This window comes from Misgurnus anguillicaudatus, chromosome 24 (assembly GCF_027580225.2).
Source record: "Misgurnus anguillicaudatus chromosome 24, ASM2758022v2, whole genome shotgun sequence".
In the NCBI taxonomy this organism is placed as follows: domain Eukaryota; kingdom Metazoa; phylum Chordata; class Actinopteri; order Cypriniformes; family Cobitidae; genus Misgurnus; species Misgurnus anguillicaudatus.
This window is the reverse complement of record NC_073360.2, coordinates 21,754,165-21,767,914: the sequence shown is the minus strand read 5'-3', so window position 1 is coordinate 21,767,914 and position 13,750 is coordinate 21,754,165. Positions and strand designations below refer to the sequence as shown.

General features: G+C 36.1%; 2 protein-coding genes across 3 annotated transcripts in view; one reads left to right on the top strand and one right to left on the bottom strand.

Annotated features, from left to right (window-relative positions):
* Positions 1-2,800: 2,800 nt before the first annotated feature.
* slc35f2l (info solute carrier family 35 member F2, like) lies at positions 2,801-8,604 on the bottom strand. Of its 2 annotated transcripts, none has more exons than XM_055196595.2 (9): positions 8,480-8,604; positions 8,080-8,186; positions 7,812-7,987; positions 7,357-7,484; positions 5,446-5,605; positions 5,170-5,326; positions 4,961-5,013; positions 3,451-3,605; positions 2,801-3,345 (listed from the first exon to the last, which is right to left on the bottom strand). In XM_055196595.2, exons 1-9 carry the CDS (start codon positions 8,543-8,545, stop codon positions 3,103-3,105), a joined length of 1,245 nt encoding a protein of 414 aa, XP_055052570.2. In that variant the 5' UTR covers positions 8,546-8,604; the 3' UTR covers positions 2,801-3,102. The 2 variants fall into 2 exon arrangements, with proteins under 2 accessions (XP_055052570.2, XP_055052571.2); XM_055196596.2 differs by having other exon boundaries at positions 8,537-8,573.
* The window catches only part of vps53 (VPS53 subunit of GARP complex), a 29,973-nt gene continuing 24,817 nt past the window's right edge, over positions 8,595-13,750 (top strand). Inside the window, exons 1-4 of the mRNA XM_055196592.2 lie at positions 8,595-8,769; positions 9,313-9,393; positions 10,503-10,552; positions 10,632-10,698. Coding sequence (XP_055052567.2) covers positions 8,683-8,769; positions 9,313-9,393; positions 10,503-10,552; positions 10,632-10,698 — 285 coding nt within the window. The 5' untranslated portion in view covers positions 8,595-8,682. The remainder of the gene's footprint in view (positions 8,770-9,312; positions 9,394-10,502; positions 10,553-10,631; positions 10,699-13,750) is intronic.

Here is a 13,750-nt window from a genome sequence, read left to right as displayed (position 1 = left end):
TGAATTATGAAGAATATTTCATGGTCCGATCCCAGTTAAAAGCGACTTAACGGTCCGACTGCTGGTTTAAATAATACCTCACAATGAACTCTTCAGCTAACAGGACACCTCATATCTTTCTCAGAGTCTGCTGGTAAAGCAGGTGTAAAATGTTGTCTAGCATAAACAGAGATATTTTACTCGAGATGCGTCACTGCTTTTGCTTTGAATGGGGGAGATTGCACCGGTCAATAAGTCCCGCCTTCCAGTAAAAAGAGCCAATCATTTCGCATCCCCTATGTTGCTCTCAAATATAAATATGGTGAAGATACGAGGCACTGGAGAAGTGATGAATATCAGTGAATGATTTGTATTTTGGTCTGTTCTACACAAAGTATCACATGGCTTCAGAAAATGTTAAATATATAGTGCACTACCTTTATGGATCACATATATGATGCCTCTGTAGTGCTTTTTGGAGATCACCGTGGTCACTATTACCTGTTCTTGTAGGAAAAAGATCAATGTGAAGATTTATTTTTATTCTACTTTACTTTTTAATGCAGTGGTTCTCAAACTTAATTTAATTTTATAAAAAACATTAATTTATCATAAATTCTGTGTATTTAAACCTCAGAAAAATAAGGCTGCTAACCAACACCACTACATTGTATCATTTAATATGTTTTGTTTAATTCAAATGATATTTTTTTAAATGTTTTATGCCATAAATTTTCTTTGGGGAATTCTTACACGAGGTGGGCCGCACGCCAAAAAAGTTTGAGAACCACTGTGTTAATGAACTGTTTCTTTGATATCACAGCACCTGTTCAGCTTTCACCATGTTTGAAAACTATGTAGTCGATACCAAACTCTACAGCATCATTATCAGTAGTCTGCTTCTCTATGAAATTATAATTTTGCAGAGTTTACATCATTTGGTTGTAGTACTTTAGCTGATGTTGAGCCATGTTGTGTAATTGAGAGGAAGTCTGACAGCTGTGCCTTTGACGATTTCAATCAGCAGTCCTGTTTAATGCTGCACCGCCCCCTTGTGTTCTCCGTTTGGAACTGCACTCATTCAGAAGACGTTTCTGATTTCTAAGTTATTTCGTAACAAATCTATTTAAATCTAAATAAATTGTATTTTAATTGTGTTTCCAGTTGCAAGGAAATGTTGAAAAGAAATTCTCGATGTCAATACGAATGTATTCCAGCATTCAGAAGTGAGACGTCAATGTCTCAGCTTGCCACTGCTGATAAATGTTGGTTTGTTCTGGGCAGTTTTTTTTACTTTAGGATACATGTAGCAGATGTCATGAGTGTTTATTTTCTCTCTCTTTCTCAGTAGCAAATGTACTGGTATTAATTTTTAGTTAAAAAACTAACACGGGCAGCATTTGACTAATGTTTCTTTGGAGCTGGAAGGTGGATGTATGTTGAATATTTTTGGGTTACAAGGCAGACTTTTTAATCACATTGAGTGGCTGCTACACATCTGTAGGTAAAGCATACTGTGTGTACAAAGAGATTTAAGATGAACAACACTGTGATGTAGTTCAGCTGTCCCTTATGAGCGAATCAGGTTTACAAATCCACCTAGTGTTTTATAGTGCAAGTAAAGTCCCTGCATTTGTTTTGCGTTCACGAGTGTGTGCAGTATGTGTAAGTAAAAACATAAACCTTTTTCTGTTTGAGAGATTTTATTTTCGTGAATTTACACAGTAGACTGTAAACGTCTTTATATGATTTCTTAGGTGTATGTTCAGAATTGACGTGGCTGTTGTTCGCATGTAGATGGATGATTTCTCTTTTAGTGGAATATATGTTCTTTTAGATCTATGGGACCATGTACAGTACTATGTCGGGGCAACTTTTCAGACCTCTTTCCACACTGATATTATAAATATATATTTGCATATATATATTTAGTGTTTTTCCCTATGGAGAAAGTTTAAGTTGTATATATAGCCTGTAAATTTGGGGCTGCATATAGGTCTGACAATAACCGTCTAATATGTTATAAAGATAAAGGAGATTAAAGTAAATAAGAAGACAAATGCTAAATAAAAATAAATCTTAATACCTTTACTTATTGTCTTGTGTTTTTTATCCTCGTTTTCACAGACAAGGCTTAAGGCTAAGCCTAGACTAAAAAAAAAACATGTTTGAGCTGTGCTACTGAAAATAAATAAATCTTAAAATATGTCAGTGCCATTGATTTGTCTCAAGATAAACACAAGTAACGTCTATCTAAGGCATGTTAATAGAAAATGCTTAAACATCTTAATTTAACTGGCCTAGTCCTGGCTTTAGCTAAGCCTTGTCTGTAAAACCAGGCCTTAAGGGTCTTAAAAATTAAGGGTCCTAAAAGATACCTTGTACCCTCTCATAAAAAAGGTACAAAATTGTCCCTGGGGTAGACACTTCTGTACCTAAAAGCTGCATAATGGTACCTCAAAAGTATACATTGATTTGTAAAAGGGTAGATGCTTGTACCTCAAAGGTACACCAAAATAGTACTGTCCCAAGGACAACTTTTTTTACCTTTATTTCTGAGTGTAGGGCTGCAGAGAGGGTTTGGTTAGTATCACGCATGGATATTAGGTCACCAAATGTTTATATGTGTACTTCACATATAAAAACAAGAATATATTAATGATATATTTATGATATTTATAAATGTGACAATAAAGAACATTTCAGTCATTGATATTCAGGACTAATGACACTCACCTCATACATCAAACTAAATATCTTGTATGGGAAATTGTACTTTCCTTATCTACTGTACTGTAATACTAATGTATGACGACATAGCTTGTTCATACTAGTTTAAAAGAAGAATAACAAATTGTGTTTTATTAGGGATTACATTTCACCAAACACTTCACTCTACTATCAGTATATATATTAGTTGACAACAATAGCATCCACACATCTACTATAACAATAATGTTAGATGAAAGATGTAATTTAGCTAATAATACAAAATGCAATAAAACAATCTCGTAACAAAACACCATTGTTAGTTCCTAAAGGACTGCTGGTAATTTATAAGGGTAAATAAACTATAAAAAAAACTCTATTGCCTGTTTATGTACATAGTTTATTAAAGCTACACTACATTTTAGCACTGTTTATAACAACACACTCTGACTGTATTTCATCAGGCCTGTTCTTGATCTGATCTTTCTCCAGATCTGTATGTTCACATGTCATCTCATCCACACATTCCTGAGTGTTCCCATTATCAGGCCCAGTGGTGGGATTGTCAGATCCTTCCAGATAAGACACTGGGACGACATTGAACGCGATGAAACCAAATAGGATCACCACCAGTGATACAACATATAGTCCGGAAAACTGAGGAGGATGAAAACAGAAGGTGAGCACATTCCAGAGACCTCTGTTGAAATAACTATCCTCGCTTTCTATCTAGTAGCCTATATAAATAAAGTTTTTACTTACATTATATTGAAACAAAAAGATTCCAAAAAACAGACTGAAGATGTCTCCAGTGAGCAGGGATAGATTGACCGCTGTGGCGCTGGACAGCTCTACCGCCACAGGCATCATGCTATAAAAGCCATACATGCATAGTGAATATCCAGCCAAGACAAGAGCTGAGGAGAGAGTTGAAGCACATCTTTATAAAGTTTTCAAATGCATGATGAGTACAACTTCTGTATGTCACTGACCTGTTTAAATTAGGGATAACGTAAAAGGTAGCCAGTTGTTATCGAATAAATATGCCCCGAAGTGGTCTTGTATCAAGGGCCTTCGTGATAACAACCCAGATAGTAAGCAACCATTTTAATAATTTTATAAATGGTTGATTTGTCAACGTTAATCCCAAGTGAATAAATATCACGTTTGCACCCTTTATTAATACTGAAAACATATTGAGATTTCAATAAACCACCATTATGGTGATCAGTGTTTGCTTTAGTTAGGTGCTTGATTCTTGACTTTTGTGCAGTTAAATCGTTCTTTTCATTCTTCAGGATTCATATGTGTTTAAGTAGAAACACGTGTGCATTGGAAAAGAAAGATGCATTTCAAAGTTAGGTTAAAGTTTGTTGTTTTTTAGGAAGACGTCAAGATGAGATCAAATTAAGCTGCTTTACATTATAAATTTGATTCTTTTGTAACTCTTATAATTGTTCTGGTTTGTAAATGCACTGTGACAAAGTAAACTGAAAATTATCCTCATCCTACAAATCTCAACAATGAAAATCATGCATTGCAGCATGAAGCTTTCTTTTGTTGATTGTCACCACTCATGAGTTTCATAGACTGATTCATGATGTCGGAGATTGATTCAGTAGTAGTAGTTTAATCTTCTAAGTGTGTTTTTATGATTCCGAAAATAACAGACCGACACTATTTCCAACTAGCAATGTATCATTCAATTTTTACACATTACAAACACAGCACACAAACAAAAAAATATTATTTAGTTAAATCTACAACAATTAAATTACTTGATCACATTAGATCTTGTGCTTTAAACACAAGAGTCAAGGGCCCAACTAAAGCAAACACTGATCACCACAACTGTGGTTTGTTGAAATCTCAATACTTTCCCAACATTAATGGAAATGTGATATTGATTCAATGGAATTAACATTTACATATCAACAATTTTAACATTTTTTTATGGTTGCTAATGGTTGCTTGCTATTTGGGAACCGGTTGTCTGTACATTATCCAGCTTATCACACATTTATTTACCTTAAAAGTAAGTTAAGAAACATTAAATATTGATTTAAATATTTTATCTGCTCATTTTTAACAAATTTTATAATCTGGTTTTAGGATAAAACAAAAAGTTCAAATGTCACGAACGCACTATTTTTTATTTTATTTTGTGTAATAATAAACTAAACCTGCAAATGTCGTGGCAGACCAATCAGAATCAAGCATTCCAACGAGCCATGTAATAACTGTAAATAAATCATTCATTGGCATACTTTACCGATTTCCCATGTCCATTGAATTTTAGACACGTTTATATGTTCAACAATGCCTCTGCAAAAGAAGAAGAGCAGGGGTGTGTATGATGCAAGTAGCTCACTTAGAACTACACTCTTAAAAACATATACATTATACACCATATACTGTTACTTATAAGTGTGTATTGCAAATAAATACGCCTGCTGCAATTATCAAACCAACATATCTTACAGTTGAATTCCACTGATGATGGTTCCAAAGAGTCCCACCATGCCCAGAAACTCAACCCTGCTCAAATTCTTCACTGTGTACTCCTGGCACACATTAGAAATGGCATACAGAGTAGAACTGATAAGAATCAGACCATCTCCAAGAAGAATGTGACTTGCTGTTGAGACAGAAATGAATAATGATGAGGTTTTACACATTACATGCTATGCTCCAAAGACAGCAGTGCTAAAAAAACATCATTTGATATGATGCTGGCCTTTCAAGCTGGGTTCTTACAAGATCCCTGGTCCTGACCACTGAGGATGTCAGCTCCGGCCATGGCTCCCACACCAGCCAGACAAACGCACACAGACACATAGTGAATGGCCTTATAGCGAGTCTTTAAAATGAACCAGGATAAGACCATCAGAACTGGGATAACAAAGCAGTCCAGAAGCTGAAATACAGTGAATGAGACCAGTTACTCAAGTTAGATGTTAGAAATAAAATCAGTGTGTTGCAAGACCAAACATGCATGCAACAAAATATACAGTGAGGAAAATAAGTATTTGAACACCGTGCTATTTTGCAAGTTCTCCCACTTAGAAATCATGGAGGGGTCTGAAATGGTCATCGTAGTAGGTGCATGTCCACCGTGAGAGACACAATCCAAAAAAATCCAGAAATCACAATGTATGATCCTCTTTAACTATTCATTTATATGATACAGCTGCAAATAAGCATTTGAAAACCTGAGAAAGTCAATGTTAATATTTGGTACAGTAGCCTTTGTTTGCAATTACATACAGAGGTCAAACATTTCCGGTAGTTTTTCACCAGGTTTGCACACACTGCAGGAGGGATTTTGTCCCACTCCTCCACACAGATCTAGATCAGTCAGGTTTCTGGTCTGTCGCTGAGAAACACGGAGTTTGAGCTCCCACCAAAGATTCTCTATTGGGTTTAGGTCTGGAGGCTGGCTAGGCCACGCTAGAACCTTGATATGCTTCTTACAGAGCCACTCCTAAGTTATCCTGGCGGTGTGCTTCGGGTCATTGTCATGTTGGAAGACTGAGCCTTGACCCATCTTCAATGCTGTAACTGAGGGAAGGAGGTTGTTCCCCAAAATCTCGCAATACATGGTCCCGATCTTCCTCTCCTTAATACAGTGCAGTCGCCCTGTCCCATGTGCAGAAAAACCCCCCAAAGCATGATGCTACAGCCCCCATGCTTCACAGTAGGGATGGTGTTCTTGGGATGGTACTCATCATTCTTCTTCCTCCAAACATTTTAGTGGAATTATGACCAAAAAGTTCTATTTTGGTCTCATCTGACTACATGACTTTCTCCCATGACTCCTCTGGATCATCCAAATGGTCATTGGCAAACTTAAGACGGGCCTGGACATGTGCTGGTTTAAGCAGGGGAACCTTCCGTGCCATGCATGATTTAAAACCATGACGTCTTAGTGTATTACCAACAGTAACCTTGGAAACGGTGGTCCCAGCTCTTTTAGGTCATTGACCAGCTCCTCCCGTGTAGTTATGGGCTGATTTCTCACCTTTCTTAGGATCATTGAGACCCCACAAGGTGAGATCTTGCATGCAGTCCCAGTACGAGGGAGATCGACAATCATGTTTAGCTTCTTCCATTTTCTAATGATTGCTCTAACAGTGGACCTTTTTTCACCAAGCTGCTTGGCAATTTCCCTGTAGCTCTTTCCAGCCTTGTGGAGGTGTACAATTTTGTCTCTAGGGTCTTTGTACATCTCTTTGATCTTGGCCATGTTAGTAGTTGGATTCTTACTGATTGTATGGGGTGGACAGGTGTCTTTATGCAGCTAACAACCTCAAACCGGTGCATCTAATTTAGGATAATAAATGAAGTGGAGGTGGACATTTTAAACGCAGACTAACAGGTCTTTGAGGGTCAGAATTCTGGCGAATAGGCAGGTGTTCAAATACTTATTTGCAGCTGTATCATACAAATAAATAGTTTAAAAAAATCATATATTGTGATTTTTTTTAGATAATGTTTCTCACAGTGGACATGCACCTACGATGACAATTTCAGACCCCTCCATGATTTCTAAGTGCATGGGAGAACTTGCAAAATAGCAGGGCGTTCCAATACTTTTTTTCCTTGTTGTACTTGCAAGTTGTTTGAGTACTGTATACAGACATTTATTTTGTGATAAAAAGCGGTCACCTGTATGCTGGTTATTGTAGTGTACTGGTATGCTTTCACAACTGCATAATTTGCCTCAACATCGATGAGTCCCAACAATAAATATTTCCACCATTTAGTCTTTAATATCTGCAAAATATTGCCATCACCTACATTTAAAGAGAGATATTTTGAAAATGACATCCCAAAGAAAATTGTATCACCACAGTTTTTTTAATCATATAATACACAAAGAACAGAATTGGCTACAGATGCTACTGAGATAAGTAAATAAAAATTTCTGATGAATTCATTCACATAAATTTAGGCCTTCATTTATATTTTTATCCAAAGATTGTTGAAAACAACAACAAAGCAATTAATCTTAGAGAGGCAATTATACAATGAGTGCTATACAAAGTTAGCTTTAGTTTGTTTTTTATAGGCAGAAAATTTAGTTCACATAAAATATACATTTTTAGGTTTTTTAAACATACCTTTCCTGAACATCAATGCTACAGTATATGTGATGCAAAGAAGTGTGTAGTTGATAAAGCTCTGGAGCATGGGTGCATTCATGTAGTAAATGGTAGCCAGATACTGAGATGTCACAGCAGTTCCACAAATCATTGCTGAGAGGCTTTGTCCCATAAGCAGAATCTTGAAAAGTTGCCTGTGATTAAGACAGACTGTGAACATTGGCTGTATTCGGTTTGACTCGTGGTACATACAGTGTAAGATGTGTGTAAGATTGCATTCACTCACCATGTGAAAATATCTTTCGCCTTTGGCAACCCCTCTCTCATTTTAAAGCAGAGAGTGTTTAACCACCCTTGAGGCATCTTCTGTCTCGTGGCATTTATTTCTGAGAGCTTTGAGAAGTAATTTCAGTGAGTAACAAGATTAATAATTTACAATCTGAGAAACAAAGTACAAAGCAGCCAGGGTCTTGGTGCCCTGGCAGTTATAATAATCTTGATCTTTAAGCTGAAGTGCTAGCGAACAGAGGTCACATTATAAACTACCGTATGTCTAGAATAAATTGTGTACTCCAAATGGCCATACAAACACAAACAAATGTAGCACAGATGTATGGCCAACGAAAATATAAGCAATAAAACAGCTTTTTTAAACTGATCTTATTTTAAGAATATAAATATCATACTTCTTCGTAATCTGACAATCTCTTTGTGCTAATGATTGCCATAAACAAACGTCTTACTAAGATCATTCAATGCTTGTGTTGACTCTCCAGTGCGATAGAGGGCGCTAATAAATCACATGTCTCTACACATCGTCACAGGTAAAGAAGTATTCACGTCAGCAGCACCGGATACAGGGAAATAAATCAACTCTTTACCGTCCAAAATGATGGAAGATGAGGAATTAGAGTTTGTGGAAGATTTGGAGGCGATATTACACCTTACTCCAGAAGTGCAGTTGGCGATTGAGCAGGTAAAACGTTGTTTGTTTGGTTTTATGTTCATTTGTAATGGCCAGTCAGCGCAGACAAGCTATCAGCTGCTGCTGTCATCCACTCCTCAGATCCTAACAGCAGTTTGACAGACCGCGAATAAAATGTAAGGTGTTATTTATGTTTTGCTTATTTATTCATTTATTTTTTTGTGAATGGCTGCGGTAAAAACACACCGCGATTCAACAAGCAGTTCTAAACAGAAAATGCAGATCTGTTTTTGCTAACTTGCTTTTTGATAGGAAGGTGGCTGGACTTGTAAAAAAACAACTTGACGTACATATAGACAAAAATTAACTAACACTATGTTAGTCATCATAACATTTAAACGCCCGAGTGTTTATCCTGAGAGGCAGAGACAGAAGACTGTAAAGAAACAGGTGATATGTAAATGTCTCTGTAATGGCTATGTCTTCTGTATTCTTGTTAATTTATAATACAGCTGATGATCTTGATTCATTTATTCAGGTGTAGACAGACCTTTAGCAACCTTGAAGTACCTGAGCCTTCTGTTTTTTTCCCAGGTTTTCCCAAGCCAAGACCCCTTGGATCGAGCTGATTTCAATGCTGTTGAATACATTAATACCTTGTTCCCAACAGAACAGGTGAATCTTGAACTGAATAATATTGTATGCGTAATTGTCAAAACATTTTTGAGTCATTTTGTGTGTTTAAGAAAGTGAAAGCTTTAGTTCTGATCATTATTAGTGTTGCCATTATATTACAGATCATGGTCTGTGTCTTTATCTGTAGATCACCATAACAAGGCCAGTGCACATTGATATAGTGATGATGTTTGAGGATTTACTACCATTTAAATGATTAGAATTGCTGAGATGTTTCTTATATCAAAAATAAAGTTTGCACTGTTTGAAAAGCATTCTAGGGTTATACATCTAGAAGCTGCTTAATAAAATCCCTGTAGAAAATTAATGCAATTCTAGGCAAGAGGTGGCTAATAGAGATGCCAACAGAAAACAGTTTACATTATTTATTTTAGATTTTTTTAAGTCGTGTCACACAGCAAAAAAATATTTTCAAGAAAAAAATTTCTTAGTATTTTTGTCTTGTTTTCAGTAAAAATATCTACAAATTCTTAAATTAAGATCATTTTTCTTCATGAGCAAAACGACCCAAGAAAATAAGTCTAGTTTTTAGACCGAAAATATCAATATTTTTAGGCAAAAAAATCTGCCAATGGGGTAAGCAAAAAATCTTGAAAATTTTTCTTGAACACTAAATTCACGAAAAAATCAATAAAAAATTTGCTTTCCCCATTGGCACAATCACTTAAATTTGATATTTTTGGTCTAAAACTAGACTTATTTTCTTGAGTCATTTTGCTCATCAAGAAAAAGCATCTTAATTTAAAAAAATGTAAAGATATTTTTACTGAAAACAAGACAAAAATATTTTTTTTTCTTGAAAATCATTTTTTGCAGTGCATGTATTAGTTTCAACGAGTTTATTATACTCATTTCTATTTTATTATGCTTTATATATGTATATGTTTTTCTAAAATGCTGAAATATAATAATTAAAAATATAATATAATATAATAATTAGTGTGATCCCATTTCTTTGCTCTCTGTTGACCACTAGAGAGCGCTACTTTCTCTCTGTAATCGGAGTCACTCATATTGACAATATAAAGTAGTAATGATTGAGAATAATGATTGTGTAAAAATAATTATGATTCTTATGTTTTTTTTAGTCATTGGCGAATATAGACGATGTGGTGAATAACATACGCCTTAAAATCAGGTGAGTTTTAGACCGTATACTGTTTACTGTTTTTATATAAGAGATGTTATTAGTTCCTAATTGTTGTTGATTTTTGTAGACGATTGGATGACAACATTAGGACAGTGGTGAGGGGACAGACTAATGTGGGACAGGATGGCAGACAGGTGAGTCATTTAGTTAATTATTTACTGTGTAAGATCCATGTTTAATCACCTGTTCTGTTGAGACTTAAAGGCCATGATCTCTGAAAGCCAATGTTGACATTTTAAATCACCTAAACAAACACGCCCCTACCCCAATAGAATCTGGACCTTCTTTTGATAGACCCGCCCCACACATATGCAACCATGGCAACGATGTCGTTTAGTAGACACAAACCCTACCTGTTGATTGGCTACAAGTGTGTCTTGGTAGTCGGCCCGACTCCCTTTTCCAAAGCGTTTTTCAGAAATTGTGCACTCCGCCTTTAATAAATTAATCATAACTCAAGTGAATCTTTTAAGTCTAGTAGAATACACATAAAAGCTCTTTTTCCCCATGAGTTTTAACAGGGCTGTGGAAAAAATCGCCTGTGATTCTCATGCGTGTTTCATCAGTAAAGCCGGTTCCCTTATTAGTATTAAATCACCATCAGCTGCTTTCAGATGGAGCGGCATTTACTACACAGAGCCATAGTTCACTGAGACGCTAGGCAAAATCGCTTAGATTATCGAAGTCGAATTTCCTCGATTACGAACCCGATTTAGCTTCTCTGTGAACTATTGCTCTGTGTAGTAAATGCCGCTCCATCTGAAAGCAGCTGATGGTGATTTAATACTAATCAAGGAACCGGCTTTACTGATGAAACACGCATGAGAATCCCAGACGATTTTTGCACTGCCCTAAATTTTAGGAATTTAATGTTTTTTAAGGCTTGAATGTGTTTGGGACATCTGGGAGTCTGATAATTGACAATAAAGTAGCATTCCAGGTTAATACATAATCTCCAATACAAGTACTATTGATATGTGCATTTATGGCATTTGTCATGTACTACAGAAAGTTATTTAAAGTTGTCCTTTAGCTTTTTAAAAACTGTTACACTAAAGCACTATTCGGACGGGATTAGTTTTCCAAACAACGTTTGGGTTTCAATGTGTCCCCCAGGACGTCTGTTATTTTATGTACCGATTCGGACGGGATTAAAATGATGCAGGCTATTCCAGAGATGGGAGTGTCTGTTTCATGCATTTGGGCGTTGCAGAAGAGCACGTGCTCTGGATACGCGTGTTTGTAATGTTTAATATTTAGCTTTAAATGTAAAATTATGACAGAACATGTAATTTATTAATTTAATTTTAACAAATCAAAATAAAATATACAAATCCTACTAAAGAAACGTTAGTTTACGTGTTTTATATAAACACGTTTATGTCTGCTTATAATAAACCCAAAGAAATAAAGAAATAATTATTAATAACAATTTATTATCTTTATTAATTAACATTACGATTCCGGAGTTGAGCAACTTTGAACGGAGTTTCTTATATTGTTAATGATATTACAGTGTTTGATATTCAGGTCATCTTGATTTAATTATTTTATTTTGCAGAATGCGAAATAATATCCATATCTGAATGAATGGGACTCAATAAATACAATATACGCGCATTAGTAAGACCTTACGGCAGATCACGTTGGCCAAAACACGAAATGAACCGCGTTTTCAAAAGATATTGCAGGCAAACAAACACAGACATTTGCTTCCGGACGGGATTAAATTTCTCAGAGGACCAGTAGGTAAATTGCTCTGGAATTCTTACGGAGGTCGTCAGAGAAAAACACAGACATGGCCGATTCGGACGGGACTAAAAACACAGAGGACCTCTGAGAAGCACGATCGTGCTTCTCCGAGGTCCCCCTGTAAAACTAATCCCGTCCGAATAGGGCTATATACACTGACAATTAAAGGGGACATTTCACAAGACTTATTTAAGATGTGAAATAAATTGTCGGTGTCCCTAGAGTACATATGTGAAGTTTTAGCTTAAAATACCATAAAGATAATTTATTATAACCTGTTAAATTCGCCACTTTGTGGGTGTAAGCAAAAATTTGCAATTTTTGGGTGTGTCCTTTTAAATGCAAATGAGCTGATCTCTGCACTATCCAACCACGGCACTGCCATTTAGTGCAGAGATCAAGTTGGATAGTGGTTGGATAGTGCAGATTAAGGGGCGGTATTATCCCCTTCTGACATCACAGGGGGAGCCAAATTTCATTGACCTATTTTTTTACATGCTTGCAGAGATTTGTTTACCAAAACTAAGTTACTGGGTTGTTATTTTTCACATTTTCTAGGTTGATAGAAGCACCAGGGACCCAATTATAGCACTTAAACATGGAAAATGTCAGATTTTCATGATATGTTCCCTTTAATGAAATTATTTTTTTGTGTAGCCCTGTAATTACTTTAAAGTACGAAGCCCCTAAGGAGACATGGAGCAAAAATTAAATAAAGTTTAGTTTCGTGAAACTATCGCACATGAAACTAAACTTTAGATTTTTTTTTACTCAAATGTCACCTTAGGGGCTCGGTATTAAAGTAATCAAGTTGTGTTTAATATTTTTTTCTGCGTAATTAACATTATGCCAAAAATGCTGTGATGATAAAGCTCAACTTTAATGGGCTTTAACAGATTTCTAATGTATTCTGCTATTTGTGACGTATTTGGCTTTTTGGGAGTCTTAGGATCCAAGATGTACAAGCATTTTTGTGAAACAAGCTTCACACAGACCCAAAAGCTATGAAGGGTGATTCCTTTTGGTCTCAGTGTGTTACCTCAGTTATTTTGAGTTTTGGTACATCTATGACTAAATAATTATAGTGGTAAGTGCAGCATTAGCACTTGACTGTTCTTCTGAGGTAAACCGGTCTCCACTTTAATTTGACATTTAACACCACGGCCAGCCTGTGCATCTCTTCCATCTCACAAATCTGGAAGTAACAGCCATCACATTTCCAGTCCCAAATGCTGTCACTTCCTGGAAACGAAAGTGCATTTTACCCCGAATTTCCCTTTTCTCAGCAGCAATTCCATTCCACATTGTGGTTTGGTGTTTTGCTATTTCTTGGACAAGGTTTGGAAACCTTGATTCAACACAGATCTGTTCCTAATCAGCACGGCAGGCTTGAGGTGAAATGTGACCCTTGATTAAGATGTAGAGCGGGCCGGG

Coding starts and splice junctions, on each gene's coding strand:
- slc35f2l (XM_055196595.2), bottom strand. CDS start 8,545: ATGATCTTAGTAAGACGTTTGTTTATGGCAATCATTAGCACAAAGAGA. Junction 8,187..8,479: donor GATTGTCAGATTACGAAGAA/GTATGATATTTA, acceptor TACTTCTCAAAG/CTCTCAGAAATAAATGCCAC. Junction 5,327..5,445: donor TGGTCAGGACCAGGGATCTT/GTAAGAACCCAG, acceptor CTGTCTCAACAG/CAAGTCACATTCTTCTTGGA.